Source organism: Copidosoma floridanum, unplaced genomic scaffold (assembly GCF_036245765.1).
Source record: "Copidosoma floridanum isolate Cflo_tuat_1 unplaced genomic scaffold, Cflo_Japanese_pri ptg000001l, whole genome shotgun sequence".
Taxonomy (NCBI): Eukaryota; Metazoa; Arthropoda; class Insecta; order Hymenoptera; family Encyrtidae; genus Copidosoma; species Copidosoma floridanum.
This window is the reverse complement of record NW_028321878.1, coordinates 13,657,004-13,675,957: the sequence shown is the minus strand read 5'-3', so window position 1 is coordinate 13,675,957 and position 18,954 is coordinate 13,657,004. Positions and strand designations below refer to the sequence as shown.

At 33.6% G+C, this 18,954-nt stretch overlaps 1 protein-coding gene across 1 annotated transcript; it reads right to left on the bottom strand.

Moving 5' to 3' along the window:
* Nucleotides 1-1,189: 1,189 nt before the first annotated feature.
* Nucleotides 1,190-17,159, bottom strand: Enoph (enolase-phosphatase E1). Its single transcript, XM_014354667.2, has 6 exons — nucleotides 16,578-17,159; nucleotides 13,007-13,108; nucleotides 10,113-10,297; nucleotides 8,140-8,272; nucleotides 7,938-8,061; nucleotides 1,190-4,835 (listed from the first exon to the last, which is right to left on the bottom strand). The coding sequence occupies exons 1-6, from the start codon at nucleotides 16,683-16,685 to the stop codon at nucleotides 3,853-3,855; spliced, it is 1,635 nt and encodes a 544-aa protein (XP_014210153.2). The 5' UTR covers nucleotides 16,686-17,159; the 3' UTR covers nucleotides 1,190-3,852.
* Between the last annotated feature and the right edge of the window lie 1,795 nt (nucleotides 17,160-18,954).

Here is an 18,954-nt window from a genome sequence, read left to right as displayed (position 1 = left end):
AAAAAAAAAAAATGAAATAAGAATGTTATCTCAAATAAGTATTAAGATTAGTATATATATATAAGATTTAGTGAATTTAATATTTTTTTTTATACTTCCTACATTGTACCGGCCTGCGAACAGGTAAAAGCGTTACGTCTGCAGGATTACAATTGAATTATGATTGCTATTTAGTATTGTATACTCTGGTCAAATAATTAAATAAATAAATAAAAATTTTATGCATAAACATCTTACTTACCTGCAATATGCTTGTTGTATTTTAAATTCATACATAAGTAGCACACTGTGGGTTAGCTACGCTGTTGAGCGTCAACGATTGATATAAAAAAAATACCGTTGCTCTTTAGCTATTGCAAGTCCCCAATTTTTGTTTTGCCTCATTGATTCCTTAATTAACAAGGAATACGAATTCGTTTGTTTTTTATGTCTGCGAGTGATTGAAAAGTATGGCTAATTTGGTTAAATAAATTAAATGTTACAAAAATTTGAAAATGATGCTTACAAACTACAACTACTTCACTAAATAGTCAAAAAATATCGTCAAGATTCATTAAACTCGCTAATAAAAAACAAATTTCTTGTAAAGTTTCACTGAAAAATAGTAGTGTTAATAACTTTTTAAAAATAAAAAATATGTATTTTATTTTTCAAAATATTATTACAAAGTGTAAATTACTTTGGATTTTTTACACTTTGGATTTTCAGGTGGTCCACTTCAAGAGTTTTATCTCATACTTAGTTTTCGCTACGAGGACATTCACATAATTTAGCGAAACTATTTTTCTTGATAATAATTTTCTATTTTACGCCGTAAAAACTTTGAATGAAAAATTTCTATGGAAATAATTATAATCAAATAAATAGTCTAGTCATTATTAAAGAAAAACAATTTTTCCAATGGTAATTCAATAAAAAAACGTTAAAGACAAAAATACCTGTTGGAACACGTTTCTGGTACACAGAAGCAAGAAACAAGGAGTTAACTCCACTTTTCATCATATTTTTTTGAAAACTTTCAATGACTAAAATATTTTGTGTGAAACAGATTAAGATGACGATAATATTTCCACATAATAAATGGGCTTGGACTGTACGAAAAGCAAAAATATTGTGTTCCCTGTAGCTCACAACCTTATGAATATTTTATTCTAAGGTGGAAATAAAGGTATAAAATAAAAGGCAAGAATTTGGAGAATTCCGTTTATTTTTCTATCCTAAATATGAGCGGAGAAAATTTTAATCATCCATACTATACACATTAACAGCTGCAAAAAAAATTATTTAGAGAAAACGTAAAACATTTATTTTTATTCTAATTCGTATACAAAAGTTTTGACTTCGTTTGTTTCAACGTTACCCAAATAAAATAGGAAGTTCGGATAAGGCAAAATATCAAATGTTTTTAATCATAGCAAAAAATCAGAAACATGGAAATAAAATCTTTATTTTCGATGATTATTATGCTCTTTTAATGTCTACTTGTATTCACTTATTACGTATTAGATTAGCGTTCAATTCTTACAATTAATTTTAAATACATTTTCATACGGTTTTTTTTTTAATTTTTTTTTTTTTAGAGGTCATTTAAGACTTTGTTTGATATTTTACCTCGTTCAATCTCAGACCACAAATACTTTACGACAAATCATATTAGTATTCTCATTAGAGTACAATAAAGACTAAGACAAAATGCATTTTCGTCAATTAGAGACACTAAATTACTTTTCACCGAGCAGCCGTCTTCCGTTACTTTTTTTAAATAAGGTGGCAGTTTGTCTTTTAACGATTTGTCGATTTGTCAAAAGGGAATGTTTTAAGTCATACAGTTCAGTCCGATGTAACAGAAAAAAAAAAGCAACAGAGACAGTTTGTTCATATCTTTGTTATTTTTGGCTTTATCCATTTTTGTATTTTTTTTTGTATTTTTTTTTTTTTTTCATACATAAGTACAAAAACAACTGTCCGCCTTGAAATTAAAAAAAAGGCCGAGTTATTAATTATATTATATGAAATTTTAAGTTAGACGCAAATGCTTACCGAATAAATAAAAAAAAACGAAAAAAAGGTAGTAGTTCGACAATATCAATTCCATAATCGCATCGTGTCGATATTTATTGATAAGAAGTTACGATCAGAAGTGACATGCGTGTAATAATTTAAAATTGAATCACCTCGTATGAAATAAACTAAATTCTTAATGTGCAAAAGACCTCATTTATAGTACCTTAAATAACCAATGAGTTACTTTTTATCAACACAGTAGGACTAGCTCGAGAAGTTTACGGCTGATTAAAAAATATCAAATCACTTGCGAAATCGCGGCTCATCGCGGACTTGTTAATTACACGCAGTTGAATTTATTTTACTTATTTAAAAATAGACACGCTGAAAATTATAAAAATTAATACAATCTTAAGCCGTAGAAACCAGTTCTGGCAAAGTAGTATACATGTACCAAACATATTTTAAGCAGAATAAAATATTTTTTAAATTTTATATAAGAAAAAATTTTTACAATTAGTTTGCTGCCTGCTCCGAAAATATGACTATCATTAAGTACAATGCGTAATGAAAATTTCTATCAACCACTATCAGCAACTTCACACCATATTATTGATTCAGTCTTGAAAATATCTTAGTTAAGAAAAAAATTTTTCATGTTAAAAGTACGATTTAAAGTAGTTAAATAAGCTGAATGAAAAATTATTTTTACGAATCTGGGTCTTTTTGAATGCTTACGCATAAAATACGGAAACAAAATTTATTTGGCACAGAGTACATGTTACATACTCCAAATATGATGAGATTCCCTACAACCTATTTACTTTTAACATTTTTTTATTCTATTGATACTTTTTTCGAATAGTAATGAAAATCGCGTAGTGTCAAGTGTACGAAAGAACGTGACTTTCTGGGTCATTCACAAAAACATGAAAATAATTTCACAGTAAATGACAAGTTTAATCATCCCCAAGACTTCAATCCTCTTACTTCACGTACATCTTTTATATATATTGACAGTAACATACGTAACAAAAGAAACGAAATTTCTCAAATACGTTCCATGCAATCACATCAGTTGATCTATTCAATTAATTGTGCTTCTAATACTTTTTTTTCATTTTTCATAAAAAATTAAGTCGTTTTCTGTCATTTTTAGTACACGGTACGACAGATCAACGATTCTGCGAATGCATAAATATTCGCCTGATTTACCAAGCACTTGTGGCATTGAGAAACTTCATATCTTCGAGTGATGAATCACAAAAATATTTTTATGATTACTGGATTAAAAAGAGTACATTTACATACAAGGTTACGTTTATGTCTTGATTTTCTGGAAGAAACTGTATTTAAACTTAGCAACGGACTATCCGCGTGAGGCTATTGTTTAATTAAAAATATGTGTTCTCTCTCTCTCTCTTTTTGATGGCAGGAACGTCAATTTTTTACAGCGATATACTCAACCGATGCGTCTTGCTTCTTCAATGTTTTCTCTCATACCTTATTTCACCGCTGAAGGAACATTTTCATGAGAAAAAAAAAAAAAAAAAAATTGTAACGTTAAAGTAATCATTCACTTCGTACAATAAAACTGAACGATTTATACCGATGTCGATCGAAGGCATCCAATGCCACCGTAAAACCGCGACAAAATCCACGTTTGTAAAAATAGCAAAGGTGTTTGCTGATCACGACGACCGACAACGCAAAGGCTTGGATGACTTCGGGAGACATTACACGTTCCATCTGTATGATAAGGATGATTGCGTCAGGGGGATCAGTGGGAGAAAGTTAAGTGTGAACAACTTCGTTGAAAGTTGGGTGTCAATGCACGATAGAGTGCAATTAGGACGTCGCGGCGACGACGGGTGGGCTGACAACGTCGGTCTCGCCATTACCGTCCGCGAGGGGTTTCTTTACTTTGATGGAGTCCTCGACCACGGCGCCGTTCTCCTTCGACTCCCCGCTGACGCCGTTGGTTTGTACCTTTTCCCCGGCCACGTCCTTTGTCGCGTCGCCGTTTGTCGTCGTGCCGTTTTGTTTGCTCTCCGTGTCCTTCGGTTGCGCTTCTACTTCGGGCTTTGCCACTTCCTCCTTGGCTTTGTCGCTGCTCTCGTTCTCTTTTGCTTCCCCGGCCACTTCGGCCTCGGGCTCGGCTTTCTTCTCCTCGTCAGTCTTGCTCTCCTCGACCTTAGCGTCCCCGTTTTCCTTGACTACGTCGGCTGCCACGGACTCCTCAGTCTTTTCGGTGACCTCTTCCGCGGCTTTTTTCTCCACCACGGGCTCCTCGGCTTCTGCTTTTTGGACAGGCTCCTCCGGCTTGCTCTCAGTCTTTTCTGGGCTTTTCTCAGCCTCTCCCCCTACCGCCTTTGATTTTTCTCCCGCGACTACGGTGTCGGCTTTTTCCGCGCTGTCCGTCGTTTCTTTACCCGAAATTTCTTTGGCCGCGCTCTTTGCCTCCTCCTCCTCCTCCTCCACCGGTGCAACGCCGTTTGTCTTCTTCTCTTCGATTGTCTCCGCCGTGCTTTCTACTTTGCCGTCCACGTCGCCGTCGACTGTTTTCACCGGCTCGGCATCTTCCGATGTGTCCATGGGCTCGGGGGCGGGTTCGGCTGTCTTGGACGGCTTGTCGTCACTGGGCGAGTCTTTTTCTTCACCCGCGGGGATTTCCTCGTCCAACTTTTGGCGCTTGCTCGGCGATTGGAAGGACAATTCGGCAAACGATTCGATTGTCTTGTACGCGGCTTTGTCTTCGTCGCTGAGCTTGGCGTTGCCTTCCCTCACGACGATGATCGCGGACAAACCAGCAGCCTTTGCGGCTTCGGCCTCTGCGAACATTGTGGAAATAAACAGATGCCGTTATACAATGTTCAAAATAACTCTCGTGTGATTTTGTTAAAAAAAAAAAAAAAACAAATACTTTTGCTAAACGATCGCGACTCGGGCAGTGAGCTTATGAAGTTTCAAACAGACTGACGTCCCCCCTAAATGTAGATTAATTGGCTCAAAGCGAGTATAATCAGGGTAATATAGATAGATAGGTATGCTTAATAGATAGTAATCTGCAGCCAATCTGCTTTTTGTCACGATTTGTGAAAATTTACATTATTCATACTGTGTAAGGCTAAAATCTTGGATGAAACTGAAATTTTAGAAGGCCTGATCATGTTTTTTTCAAGATGTTGGTGTCTAATGTTTGACTTTTTACATTGGAAGTATAGGAAAAGCCTCCGATTGAATTAGATTTTAACTTATAGGGGAACATTGGGTGAATTAGGCATAGCGGGTGAGATAGGTTTTTGAGTATTTAAGGAAATTCGTAAAATTATGAATAGATTTCTTTTTATTATGCATCTGTGATATAAATAGTTTATTTCCCATGGAAACTTTACCAGAAATTTTTTTTTTCTTTTAAATACATAACTGTTTTAATTTTAGTAAAAAAATAGTCACGAGTTGAGATTTTAAATCGTTTGGCAAATGATGACAAAGTAAGTTGCAAGATTTTTCGCAATACCATTTGAAAGTGTAGGTCTTCAGCTTTAATCTCCTTTTTTATTTTTATTTTACGTCCTGTATAAATAATTAATAATAATAATTAAATTATACTTTATTTAAAAATGTGTCTTCGGGGGCACGAGCAGTCGGAAAAATTGTCATATGTCGTCGGCTGTCAACCATTTAGTATGTAATTATAGGTTAAGTTTCATTGTTATTACCCTGATTTTGATAAGTAAAATTAATTATTTACGTATAAACGTATTTAGTTTAATGTAAATATGGTTAGAAAATACCAAAAAAAAAGCCAAGTCGTTCTTGGAGTGATGGAGACGTGCAACTTGCAATATAGAGTATTAATAGTGGTAAGACTATTAAAAGTAGTGCAATTGAGTTTAATGTCCCTAGGAGTATATTGCAGAGAAAATTGCATAAATCAACAAAAGACTCTCTTGATGCTTTAAGTAAGTGATCTTTATTTGTCATAATAATCTGAGATAATATTGTTTCATGAAAAACTTAATTATTTATGTAAAATTTATTAGCACCAACAGGTTTTAAAACGACTTTTTCTATTGGCCAAGAAAATCTCTATGCAATTACATTTGGGATATGCAGAAAAGACTGATGGGATTCTCAGCTTACATGATATGAGAAAGCTAGCGTTTGATTTTGCTACCCATTTTAGGCAGGCTCTCCGTGCTCACTGTGCCCTACCCCTTGCTCAGTCGTACCCTACATTGGGGTATAAGTGAACTTTTATGGATGCATTCGTTTTTTATTTGATAAGAAAAATTAGGTTAAAATTGCGGTCCCTTACCAATAGTAAAGTACAATTAGGGTTTTTATTAACAAAATGCCGTTTTTGCAGAAATATTATACTTAAATATATTTTTCCACCCTCGGGTGGTTTTGGGAGGCTGGTACTTCCTCGGGCGAAAAAGCAGTTTTCCGGAACTCGTTCGAAAAGTCTCCTTTACGAACCTCGTTACGTTCCTCGCCTTCAGTTCGGGCCGCAAACCTCTCGGTTCGCAAACAAAGACTTTTCAAACTCGTAGGAAAACTACCATTTACTACGATTTAAATTACGAAAGGTGCCCATTTCACCCAATGTTCCCCTACTACAATAATAATTATTACTATTCGCCCGAAAAACGTATGTTCCATTAAATAAACCACTTCCGACCTCGGGCGTTTTTGAGGGTCGGGTGTGCCCTCGGTAGGAAAAAAAGGATTTGCCACATAAGTGCCATCGCTCTATGGCTACCTTACGTCCCTTGAGCTCTGCTTTGCAAGTCGCTCGTGCCGCAAAATAGCCCCGGAAACGATGGCACTTATCCGACGAAAACTACTAATTTCTTACCATGGGTCCAACGGGTCACACTTTGCGCCCTTGGAATCACTGTGGGCCCACGGGCAGAAAAGTTTTTTGCGCCCTCCGGGCCCAAAGTACTTTTATGCACAAAATTGCACTTTGTGCCCTGGGTAAGTAAAATATTATACGCAACTCGGGCACCAACATACAACAACCGCGCCCTTCGGACGCTTATGTTTGTACTTTGTGCCCTAGTGAAGTAATGTACCATTAATGAATAATCTACATACAACAATTGGTAGATCATATCATACCGGTTCTCTCTTCTTTGGGAAATCAGGTGATTTTTCATGCCAAAATGTAAGTGTTTTTTCTCATTTAAACCTTTTTTTATCGTCCTTAGTCAATTTAAGACATTAAAATTTTTCTATTTAACTTACGCTTTATTTTTAATTTTTCTAAAAAGATTTCTAAAATAAAAAAAAATAGCAATAAACAAATAGTAATAGTGAAAAATACAAATAGAATTGAAAATCTTGGCATACGAGATTTTGGCATGAGAAATCACATTATCACATTAACCACCTGATTTCCGAAAGGTGGATTGTAATGTAATAAATTAAAGTGATCTCAGTGACAATCAAAACGGCGAAAGTACCGGCAGATTTTTACGATTTGAGGTTAAATCAAAATTTTTTTGTAGTGTTTAACATAGAAGAATATGAGATTTTTACCAGTTAAGGGTATAAATAAGGGCACCGTTAGATTTGGCGTAATCTAAACTATTAATAAAATATGTCTCATTTGGTGATACTAGGACAAGGGAGTCTCTTCAGTGGACGCTTCCGACAAAATATGACTAAGAAACAAGAGAGCCATTATATTATCTTAGTGTTTGCAGTTAAAAAAGTTTATTTATGGAATCCCCGCAAGTAAAAAAAAAAAAAAAAAAAAATTGAGGTCTCGTATCTTATGCATTCAATTATTTTTACTTGTTCTAATAATAGTTGCATGCTTCATAACATTTCTGACGATTGTTAAACTTTCTTTTCATTATGAATTGTAAGTAAAATTGTATTGTACAGAGTTATAATAAAACAAACTCAAAGAAACATACCTTTTGGAACGTCCGTCAAGAAAATCACATTTGAAGGTTCAGCTTTGATTTCGTCTAAGATTTTTTTATAACTTTGTGCCTCTTGTTTTTGTCCTACGCTGGTATCAAAGTGTCCACTGATGTACTGTACAATACGTTAATTGATACTGTAATATTGTGCAATTTAAACATTATACTGGAATAAATGTGTGTTTCTATATACCTTGAGCAAATCGCCGTGCTCTGTATTACCGTACAACAATTTCTGAGCTAGGACACTACCACTCGAGTAGATGTATAGTTTTTTGTCACTCGTTGTCCATTTTTCAAAAGCTTCTGGAACATCATCGTAAACGCTGAAAGAATATTGTTTATTTAAAACTGAGTTTAGTAAAAACTATTGCAATTTGTAGTCAAGGTAAATTTTGTATAAAATGAAAATCAATGAATCTCGTTAAGCTCAATTCATCGTAATCATTGGTATGTACATCGTAATCACTTCAGTAAGCCTTATTTACTATTCTGAACTAAAATTGATTTTTCAATGTTTATGGTATTGAGATATCAAAATTGATCCAGTTTGCAGATCTTAGAATGAAAGGTAGTGATATTTTAACCCAAAAAATTTTCTATTAAAATTCAAAGTTACTATTAATTTTTAAAAGGGTTATTAAAATATCAAGATGTGTTATTGTTTATGCTAGTTGCAGGTAAGCAGATTTACGAGACACTCATCTGCTAATGGATATGAATTAAATTGTTATACTTGTAAGGTAAACGTACTAGTAATACAGGATTAAAAATATTCAATGACTTTTTTTAAGTGTAGGTGATTTGATAAAAAATTGATCTTATCGATTTTTCTTTCACTTTGAGAGTTATTTGTGGAGTATTACTTGCAGGACTCATCTTCAAAAGGTAAAACCTAATTTCTAACTTATCTATGATACTACTTTTGGTGTATTTTGTCTAACTGTTCTATAATATTAAGATACACGTAGAAGATACCATAGATTAGTAAGGCTATAGCATTTTTATTCCATTCAATTTTTCCAGATACATCATAAGATTTTCGATTTTGTAAATCAACTGTCTTATCTCTTACCTTCAGACAAGATAATGAATACAGGGGTGAATGTAGAATTATACGTAGGGCAATAAAGTTTAAATATCAGTGGTGATAAAGTACCCTTGAGATAATTTACACGTCAGGACACTTTAAAACGTGATGCGTCAAGTTAAAGAAAATCTTTACAATATAGGTTACAGAAAAGGTTATCTGTTACCTATGATATAAATGTTTGTTGTCACTCGACACTTCACGTATTTGATCACCATAATAATGCACCAAAGATGACAACAGTTTCACATTTCTGGCAAAAATATAAATGAAAAAAACATATATTACTCTCGAAACTACCAAAAGTACCTATAAATTAATTTAATGTTTATTTTTAAACATTGAAAAGAGAAATTATTGTTAAAATGCGTAATTTTTAATACGTGCTCTTATGGAAAAACCGAGTCTCTATGATTTTAATGTACATTTATTACTTTTTATGAAGTTATTGAGAAGAAAAATAACTTTCCTAAAGATAGCTGACTATCAAGAGACAACATTGATATGAACTATATTCTCCTTGAGTCATTTAGAAGGAGTATCAACGCAAATACGAACAAAGTTTCGAGATAATTTCGTGCTAAATATACAAGAGGCATGTTAGTATTGTCTGCTGCCAGCTCGTCTTTGTGCATAGTGTTAGCTTTTTTTTTTACAAAATCGCTTCTAGAACCTGTTAAACCAAAAATCATGATCTTTAACTTGACACTGTCTTTTTTAAAATCTCGAACTTTAATGTTGTGCTGTGAAAATGTTGATATTTGAAAGTTTATAAAATTATTTTAATCGACAAAAGTTTTAATTCTTCGTGCTTTTAATGAGTTTCTTTTTATTACGCAAACATTTTAACCAGTTTTATGACTTAGACTATCAGAAAGTAGCTGTTTGAATATATAAGTACTATAGTCATTTCATAACGCTTCAAAATAAAATACTGCGGCTATTTGAGAACAATTGAATTTTCCGGGATAGACTATAGGCTGAGATTTTAAATTAAGGCATCATTTTTTCCTTATACGATGTCGTAGCAAAGCACGTTTTACATAAATAGGAAAAACATTTTTTCAACAACTTACTGTCCCTTTATAGTTTTGTAGGCTGCCTGCCACATATGCCCCTGCAAATCTTTCAATGCACCAGCCTTGCGATCATTATCCATTTGCCACAGAACATTTTTTACGAGACTTTCTTTAGCTTCTTCAGTAGAGTCTTCTTTTATCGGTACAAAACCTTCAATTTTCTTTTCTTCATCTTCTTTAGCCTGAAATAAATCATTTGATTAAATACTACAAGTTTCAAAGTCACAAGAAACGTATTTTCTTAAAATACAGTTGGCTGAGTGAAAGATAAAGATTTATTGATAAGTCATAAATGATTGTTTGTTTTACTTGAAAAAAAAAAATGTCAATCGTAAGATAAATCTGTATATTTGTTATAGTTGGTATTCAATAATGTGTTTTGTTAAGTTATTATATTAAAAAAATGTATAAATAGTTGCCACAGATATAACTTTTTCAGGAAATAAATAATAATTAAGACTTCATGAGATTATTCCAAGGTTAACTTGGTGCTCAGATTAAAAATGTGTTGATTACAGCTTTATGTTAACAACAATAAAAAATGTACTGAAAACCATCAAAATATGTCTGTAGCAGTAAGTTTGGAAATTTTTTAAAATTGTAAGTTTTATGAAACAATTTTTTAAGTACTGTTTCGTTAATTTATACACACCTAATTATTATGTTTAAATTTAATTCTGCCATTAACGCAATAACAAATACTATCAATAGTTTAACTTTTCCACCCTTCCCTTCTATGATCTGAAAAGTTTTCATTTTACAATTCCGTAAACAGATTGTTCCTTGTAAACACTTTTCGAGTGTATGCTTTTTTATGAAAGTGTTCCATTTACTCGTAGTGAAGATTTAAACCGTCATGACTTTTGGTAGTTTCAAACGTCTACTACATATAATAATGAATATCACATACTTAGCATATTTCACTAGCAGATTGATCAAGTATACGTGGTTGGTCAAACACAAACTGAATCCTTAAGATAAGACTTAGTTAGCACAAAACTTTTATATAAACCTAAGTGTGACCATGAATTTAAGTGGCTATCGATTTAAGATGCAATAAAAAATTCTTACATCAAGTTTTTGATTCTACAGTTTTATGAAAATTTCCTAAAATAATTGTTTCATTGAATTTTAGCAATCAAATCTCCTAATCTTATAGCGTGAATTGATTCAATTTTACAAGCACGAGCATTACACATAGTTTACGTAAGGCTTGCGTAAAAAACTGATGGACTTATCTCTTGTAATGTTGGCATTGGAAAAAAATGTCTGTTTTGGGTTCAAACTTTTTAGTATCTTAAGAATTTAATAAAATTGCAAGTTTGAATACAAATCCATCAAAATTGGTATTACAACAACTCAAAAACCGTTCAAGGACACTGTTTACGGTTAAAAGTTCTTATACTGCAACCTTGGTAGCATCTTGCTTCAGCAAACATCAAACACGGAAAGAAAGCAACGTTCGGAGTTGATAACTTGATGTTCTCAACTTCGAAATCAATATTTGTTGCAGTCTCTGAGTAATACATCATACACAAATCACTTCATTTGATTACTTAAAAGGTAAATCTTTATACGTGCCTCAGAAATATCGATAAACGTTCAATTTGTGCTCTAAAGCTGAAAACTGAATATTAGGTTACCCATTCTAAATAGAGATGCTTAAAATGTCACTATTTCTGTGCTCGGTTTTTGCTGAAGCCAGGTACTGCCAAAGTTTTCGTACAAGACTTCAAAATTATGGCAGTGCATGTTCTTAATTTTAATGCTGAAGTTTGATAGAGGGCTTCGATACAAGCGATTGAGTTTAAGTTTAATCGTATCTTGAACAATATCACGCATTTTAAAGACCTCAATCAGATCCCAACTGTGTTTTTTATTTTGACCTTTTACTGGGCTATTTTCAAGTTCATAGAGCTCAATATTTATTGTTGATAATGCAGCACAAAAGCTCAAAATATAGTAGACCCAATATTTTTAATGTGCTGTAAATCCGTAGAAGTAGAAACATATACTTGCATTCGTAGTTACGCAAATCTATATATTATCCCAGAATATACGCATTATTCAAGCTGAAGGCAACAGAAAATAACATGTAAGACTAGAGCTTTCGAAAGTAGCTCCTGTAAATATACTATTTTTATGCTTACATGTATTAGAATTAAATCTTTTAACTTGTACCAGAAGTAAAAATAACAATAGAAGTCGAAATTCACAAAAAAATCAGGTTTCTGCAGTATTTTTTACATATTTTTTTTATATAGGCTTATGTGTGGTAAAAAATCCATTGTAACAGACTTTTCTTGTGGTAGTATTTTTAAAAATTATTATCAGAATTTTTTTAATATTTTAGGTATTTTTTGTTAAATAAAATGTAAAGGTACAGCTTCTACATCCCAGTGATTTTTGCTGATCGTCTAGAGGTAGAAATATATTTTCTTGCTAAAAGAGAAAATAGAACTTCCGTATATACGTGTTAGACGCCCAAGGCGAAACTAAATGACATTGTGAAGATAAGAGAAAACAGCAGGTGAGTGAAATAGTATATTTGTACGTAAACATACTTCCAATGCGTTATGTGCTCTACGTTTCAACTACCCTTGCCAAGCTTCAAAACTATTTACTTTTCGCTTTTTTTTTTTTTTTCCAATAAATTTACAATACCAAGCAAGCTCGCAGTTAATGAAAAAATTAATCTTGTAGCGACTTATGCGAAATCATAAATTCTTATTTTCATCCTTAAAAATTGTTTTTAAAAGTAGAATATTCCACGTATAAAAACTATCAAGTTCTAATAAATACTGAAGCTTATTATTGGCTGTTGTTTTGATGATTATGTAGTAAAGTAGGCCAATTGATAAATATATTGAATATGAAGTTTTGTATTATACCTGCTCTTTCAGCTTAGCAAAGTCAGCTTTGAATTCTTCCGTTTCCCACTTCTCGTCGACATGTTTCTTCAAAAATTCGCGTACGTATGGGAAAAGCGTATCCTGTAAAACAAAAACAAAAAGTTAGTCTTAACATGTTTATATATAACATCCAATTCGAACTACGATAGATTTTGGGAGCGTAATTGAGTTTCTAATGCTGATTTAAGAAGGTTCATTGCGACTACTTTTGTAGTTATTTACAGATGGTTTTATACTCATATTATACATAATCTTAAAGCAAATACAATTTTTGTCTTCTCATCTCTTTTAAAAGGGCAAACAAGTAAAATATCATTGTCACAGTGTGAACTTATTTCGTTTTAAATTTTATTACAATTTGAACAGTTGTACGCAGGCTTGTGTTATTTGATGGGGTGTGTGTGTGTGTGTGTGTGTGTGTGACCGTATGTATACTAATCTAGCTCAACTAACTGCTTAAACACAGCTGTATTGATAGTGCGAAGACAAACAAGTTGTTTGTATTATTTGTAGTAATAATAAATAAATACGAACTGCAGATACAAGTAAATAATATTATACTGAAATCTGAAATGATACTTTCAACACATTTACGAGAAAGATTTAAAAGACGCATTTGTAATAATATGCAGAATTAAAAATGAAATTTTTGAATCGAATTTCTGTAACGAAATTCAATAAAAAAAATAATACTGAAACCGTAAAAATCATCCTGTTTTTTAATTTTTAGACACAACTAATGTATGGGAGTACCTCATAATTTTGTCAGAGCAAAACGTGTAACCACTTATAAACTATCTATTTTTAGTACAAAACAAATTTTTAACCAAATATAATGGTAATCAGAGTTGGTCATATAGTATATGTGTGGAAGTGTGTATGTACGTTATCAAAATTTTCGACTAACTCAAGTAATTCTTATCCAAATGAGCTCAAATTTTGTAGGTAACTTTAAGTTCAATGTCAAAGCTGATGTATTGCATTAGATCAGTTTTCATCGAAAAAAAGTATTTTGGCAGCATTTTTACTAGGTTTTTTAGCTCTAAGTTTTGACACATACATTTTACACGTTTGTGTTTAACGACAAAGTTGTAGATCACAGTAAGACACAACTTTTTTTTACCACACATTTTACTCTGTCATACAATGTGGATACTCTGTAATGCAAAGTAGGTATGAAAACAACGAAAAGAATCATCGAAAAGATCTTATAAAAATACACTTTTGTTGTATTTATCATTTTTATTGTTGTCCTTACACTTTAAATAAAATCGTATTGTAGCACTCAAAAAATTATTTCATAGCATATTAGTTATGAACGTGTCATTTAGTGACCAAATTTTTAATAAAAACTTTAGATCTTATTAAAATAGACTTATTTGTGTTTGACATTCATGTCTTCAGTGTTATCCTAACACAAGATACAACAAAAAGCATTTTGAAATGGTGGACAAATGGATTTGTAATATGTCATATTATTTTATTATTCAACATTTGGTAAAAAAAATATGATCAACTAAAATCCTACAGTTAAAATTGTACTTTCTGCTCTGGCAAACCGTGAATTAGTCGTGCCTTAAATGCAAGACCTCAAGTTTTGCATAAACTAAGCCGCTTGTTACGAGTATATTTGTCTTGTTAAATAGGATACTAAAAAAACAAAACGTAAGAGTTTCATAGTCTTTTAATTTTTTTACAATTTTACAATTTTTTCAGATACACTACTATCAAGAAGAGGTTTATACTTCATATCCTTGACTAACTTGGCTCACTTCCGTCGAAACAAGAAAGCATAAAATGTATTGCTGTTTTATTCCAGAATAATTTGAATAAATATAAAGTAACGATTGTACATAACGAATTTGCTAAAAACTATGTCAAAAACGACTCAAGAGAGAAAAATAACAACAGATACTCAATCCAGCTCTTTCTCCCTTTCACTATTTTTATCTCTCTCATCCTCTCTCTTTCTCTGTCTCTTGGGCCGCATAGAAACAAGAGTCCCCTTATTTCTTCGCTTTTCGTTCGTTGTTCTTCTTCTCTTTCTTTGAGTACTAGTTTCGCTATCCTTGGGGTACAACAAACGGTGGCCTCAGCTTTATGCACACCTTTTCCACACACGACAGAAGTTTCTGTATGTATACAATGTGTTAAGCCGGGCACTATCTACTACTTAAAGGTAAAGCACGAAAAAGCATGTGCCAATCGTGCCTTCCCCATGGTGTGTAGAATCTTGCCAGTAGCAGCAGCCCATGGGGGAGAGAAAGCTAAATAATCGATCGGTGGGCTACTGGCGCTTTTCTCTCTCATCGCATGTACAGTGCTCACAGAAAATGGAGCATTAAATCTCACGAGTGCGAGAAAGAAGAGCATAAGGTCGTGCTTTGTCTGGCATGTTGAAAGAGGGAATAAACACAATTGAAAGGGGGGTTTCAGAAGATGGAGGGAAGTTGGAGATGCAAGCCAATTGAAATTCGTCTAAAGGTATCCGAAACTAGATTCATGCTAGAGCACACACATACAAAATGATGTGTGAACTCCACGCGAGAAGCAGAGAGGGAGATAATTCTCCTGCATCTCTTGCAGGCCCTTTTTCAAGTCCATGAGGGAACCGTTAACAGAAATGGCTCCTCCTTTCACGAAAATCTGCAACGGCTGCTACGTGCATGTTAACGCGTCTTCCTTGTATTACATGGCTGCTGTGTGTCTGCCTTTCCGAAATATCACATTCACCTCGTGTTTAAAGAAGGTGAAGCTTTTTCGGGCCAATTTAAAGCTCTTCATCTGACTTTTTTTTCAAAAGTTTAACATTGAAGTGAAGGGAGAAGAAAAATAATTGGAGCAATTTATTGCGAACCGGAAGTGGAGAATTGGGAGCGCAAACCGAGAGGACGAAGACGAGTTCAACGGTCTCTGCGCCGGCAACAGTGCGCCGTTGGCGACGACTGCCGGCATTTTCGTTCGGAGAAGGAAGCCAGGGATGCCGATGAAAAAGCCGGTGATCCTGGGAAACTAATGTACGTCAAAAATCCCTTTTCTTTAATGGTAAGGCTCGTTCAAGCCCCTTTTGGTTCGGTTCGGTTCTCTTAATAAAATATACCTATAAATAGGGAACCAAACAGAACTGGTTCTGTATATATAGGTATATTTTGTTAAGAAAACCGACCGGAACCAAAAAGGGCTTGAACAAATCTGTAGAAAATTGCCGTTTGAGAACAAAATTTTTTCGTAGTACCAGAATAATTGCGAAAAATTCAAGAGCAAGCGAACAAGACCGGCTTCCTCTCTGAAATACGGCGTTGTGAAAGAGCAAGAAAGAGAAAGAGAAGGATGTAGCAAAACCGGCGGCGCCATGCATGCAGAGCAGCTCAGCAACCTTTCGCTGCTGCTGCTGCTATGCTCTCTTTTGTGCTTATCTCTGCGATAGCAAGGGGAGGGGCCCCGCCATGTTTCCACAAAGTTGTTAACGGAATATGTAAGCTTTCGATTATTCTTAACTAAATCTTATTACCTAAATTATTTCATGAAAAAAAAAAAAAAATTAACTCACCTTGACGAAGCTGATGCTAGTGGTGGTACCCTCAATGTCGAGAAGAATCACCGACTCCTGGCACACAAGTTCACCAGACTCGCTGGCACTACGCTTCTCTCCGGCCATGATTTTGATTCTCCTGAATTATTCTGGGTTGCGGGTGTCTTATGAGTAATCAAACTTCTTCACGGCTACAACCGTTATACTTTCTGGTTATGAACTTTTTCTCGTGCCGGTAACTTGTGTTCTTGAATTCCACGAACTCGAAAAATTCAAACTTGGAATGTATATGTAACCGCAAAACCAGAAGGTCGAGCACTAGATCACAAGACGACGGCTTGAGGACGAAAAAAGAGAAGAAAAGGAAAGAGACGAAGAGGACGTCGAGACGAGACACACGAGGAGACAGTCACACGCGCGCACACACTTGCCGCTCCGTTCTGGCTACTCTCTCCGGCTGCCACTTCGTTCTCTGCCCTGTGCTCCCCCGGTCACCGGTTGAAACTCTAGCTATCTCTCACTCGCTCGCTCTCTCTTTCTCAGCACAAGCTTGCAGATGCAGACAGACCGGCCTCGTGCAGCCTATCACCGTCTCGCTCTGACTGTTCTTTTTCCGAGTATTCGTAGCGAGTGACGACGCGCGCAACGCCGGTTCCGACTAAACACACATGCTTGTACCTTTAAATATATACACGTGCGAACTTGCACATGATCTGCAAGAGTGAATCGGCGTGAGTATATATGTAGACATTACTATAGCTATTAAAGGAAAGAGAGAAAAAAAGTTCTCCGACCCCTTCTGAGTCCTGATGAGAGACATGTACTATATATTTTGTCGTCTGGCCTTCGCCTGCAAGAACAAATGTCGGCTACCTATATGTACACATATCAAGGATAAAGCCGGGTTGGGCATGCATATATATATACGTTCATATGTATACAAACATACATGTGAACGTATATGCATCTGCATGTTCTCTTAGTTTGGTCCAGACGTCTCCACGATATATTTATGTGGCTATAGAATTGCTTTGAGAGAAAGATTGTAGGAGCAAGGTAGGTATTACAGAAAAATAGTATTCGATCTCAGGATATATGAACCAATATTTTTTATTACGATAGAGTAGTTTATAACACTCCGAAAATCGAAATGCATTTACGGGAACATCAATCTATTCTCTTCTTATATATATATACATAGTGACAGTTGTTCAACGGTGACTTTTTAGTGCCTAAACTAATAGTATATTGAATATGTCCACATGGAATAAAATTTTAATGTTTTTATATCAGTATTTCATCAGTTAGTATTTTTTTTGCAATTGGTTATATTTCACTTTCACTGTCAATATACTCGTTTATTTATTTATTCGGTTTTTTTGTAAATCTTTGTTATTTTTTTTTATTTTTTACACTCGTATTTATTATCATTATTAGTAGTCTGCACTGTTATTGTTATTTTTTTTTTATCTCTTCCTTGTATTCCGGCTAATAGTGACACTATATTGTCTGAAATAGTTTTATTTGATTAATCAGTAATAACTGTTTTAAACTAAGTTAAAAATACAAAAAAGAATAACAGTTTATAAAGTCTAGATTTGAGACAACTTACAAAATTTTTTATTCACAATTATCTGTCACAAGTTATTATATTGAACCTTCTTAATACTTATCATTAGTTATTACTTTTTTTATTCACGAAATCGATTGGTACAACAAGTGCCTACAAAGATTATAATATTTTATTACTTCTCATTTTTTTTATCTGATGTAACGTACGATATGCAACAGAAATCATACTGACTCTTCCTGGTAACAGCGAGGCTACTTTAGCTTAATAAAAATAATATGTTATTAACAATTTATTATTAACTATTTTAATGACATGTATCATGAAAAAAAAATAAATAAATAAATAATAACAGTGACTGATGATAAAAAATTATATAACTTATTAAATTTTATTATTTGTCTCAGATCTGGACTTTTATAATTCTTATCATCATTTATTATTTTATTACTCTTTAAAATAAGTTTTGCTTAGGATTATATTAGTTTTGAAGATTAAGCGATACTTTATTACAAGCGATACAGCCACACATACAAATTGCAAAGATATGAAAAAATAGTACTATATATATAAGTTTCAAGTCACAGTAGCGCATACATTAGCTAAGATAACAAATATCGACACATACAAAATCTAACTATGACCTAACTCAAAAGTATTTTTATAATTAAATTTGACTAAAAAATAATGAAACAGAAGTTACTATGACCATATACTATAGACATTGAACATACACATGCAAAAAATGCCGTTTCTTCTACTAATCTCGTAAAGTTTATAATATGGAGTATTCTTGCGATATTCATCAACATTTTTGTATAGTCT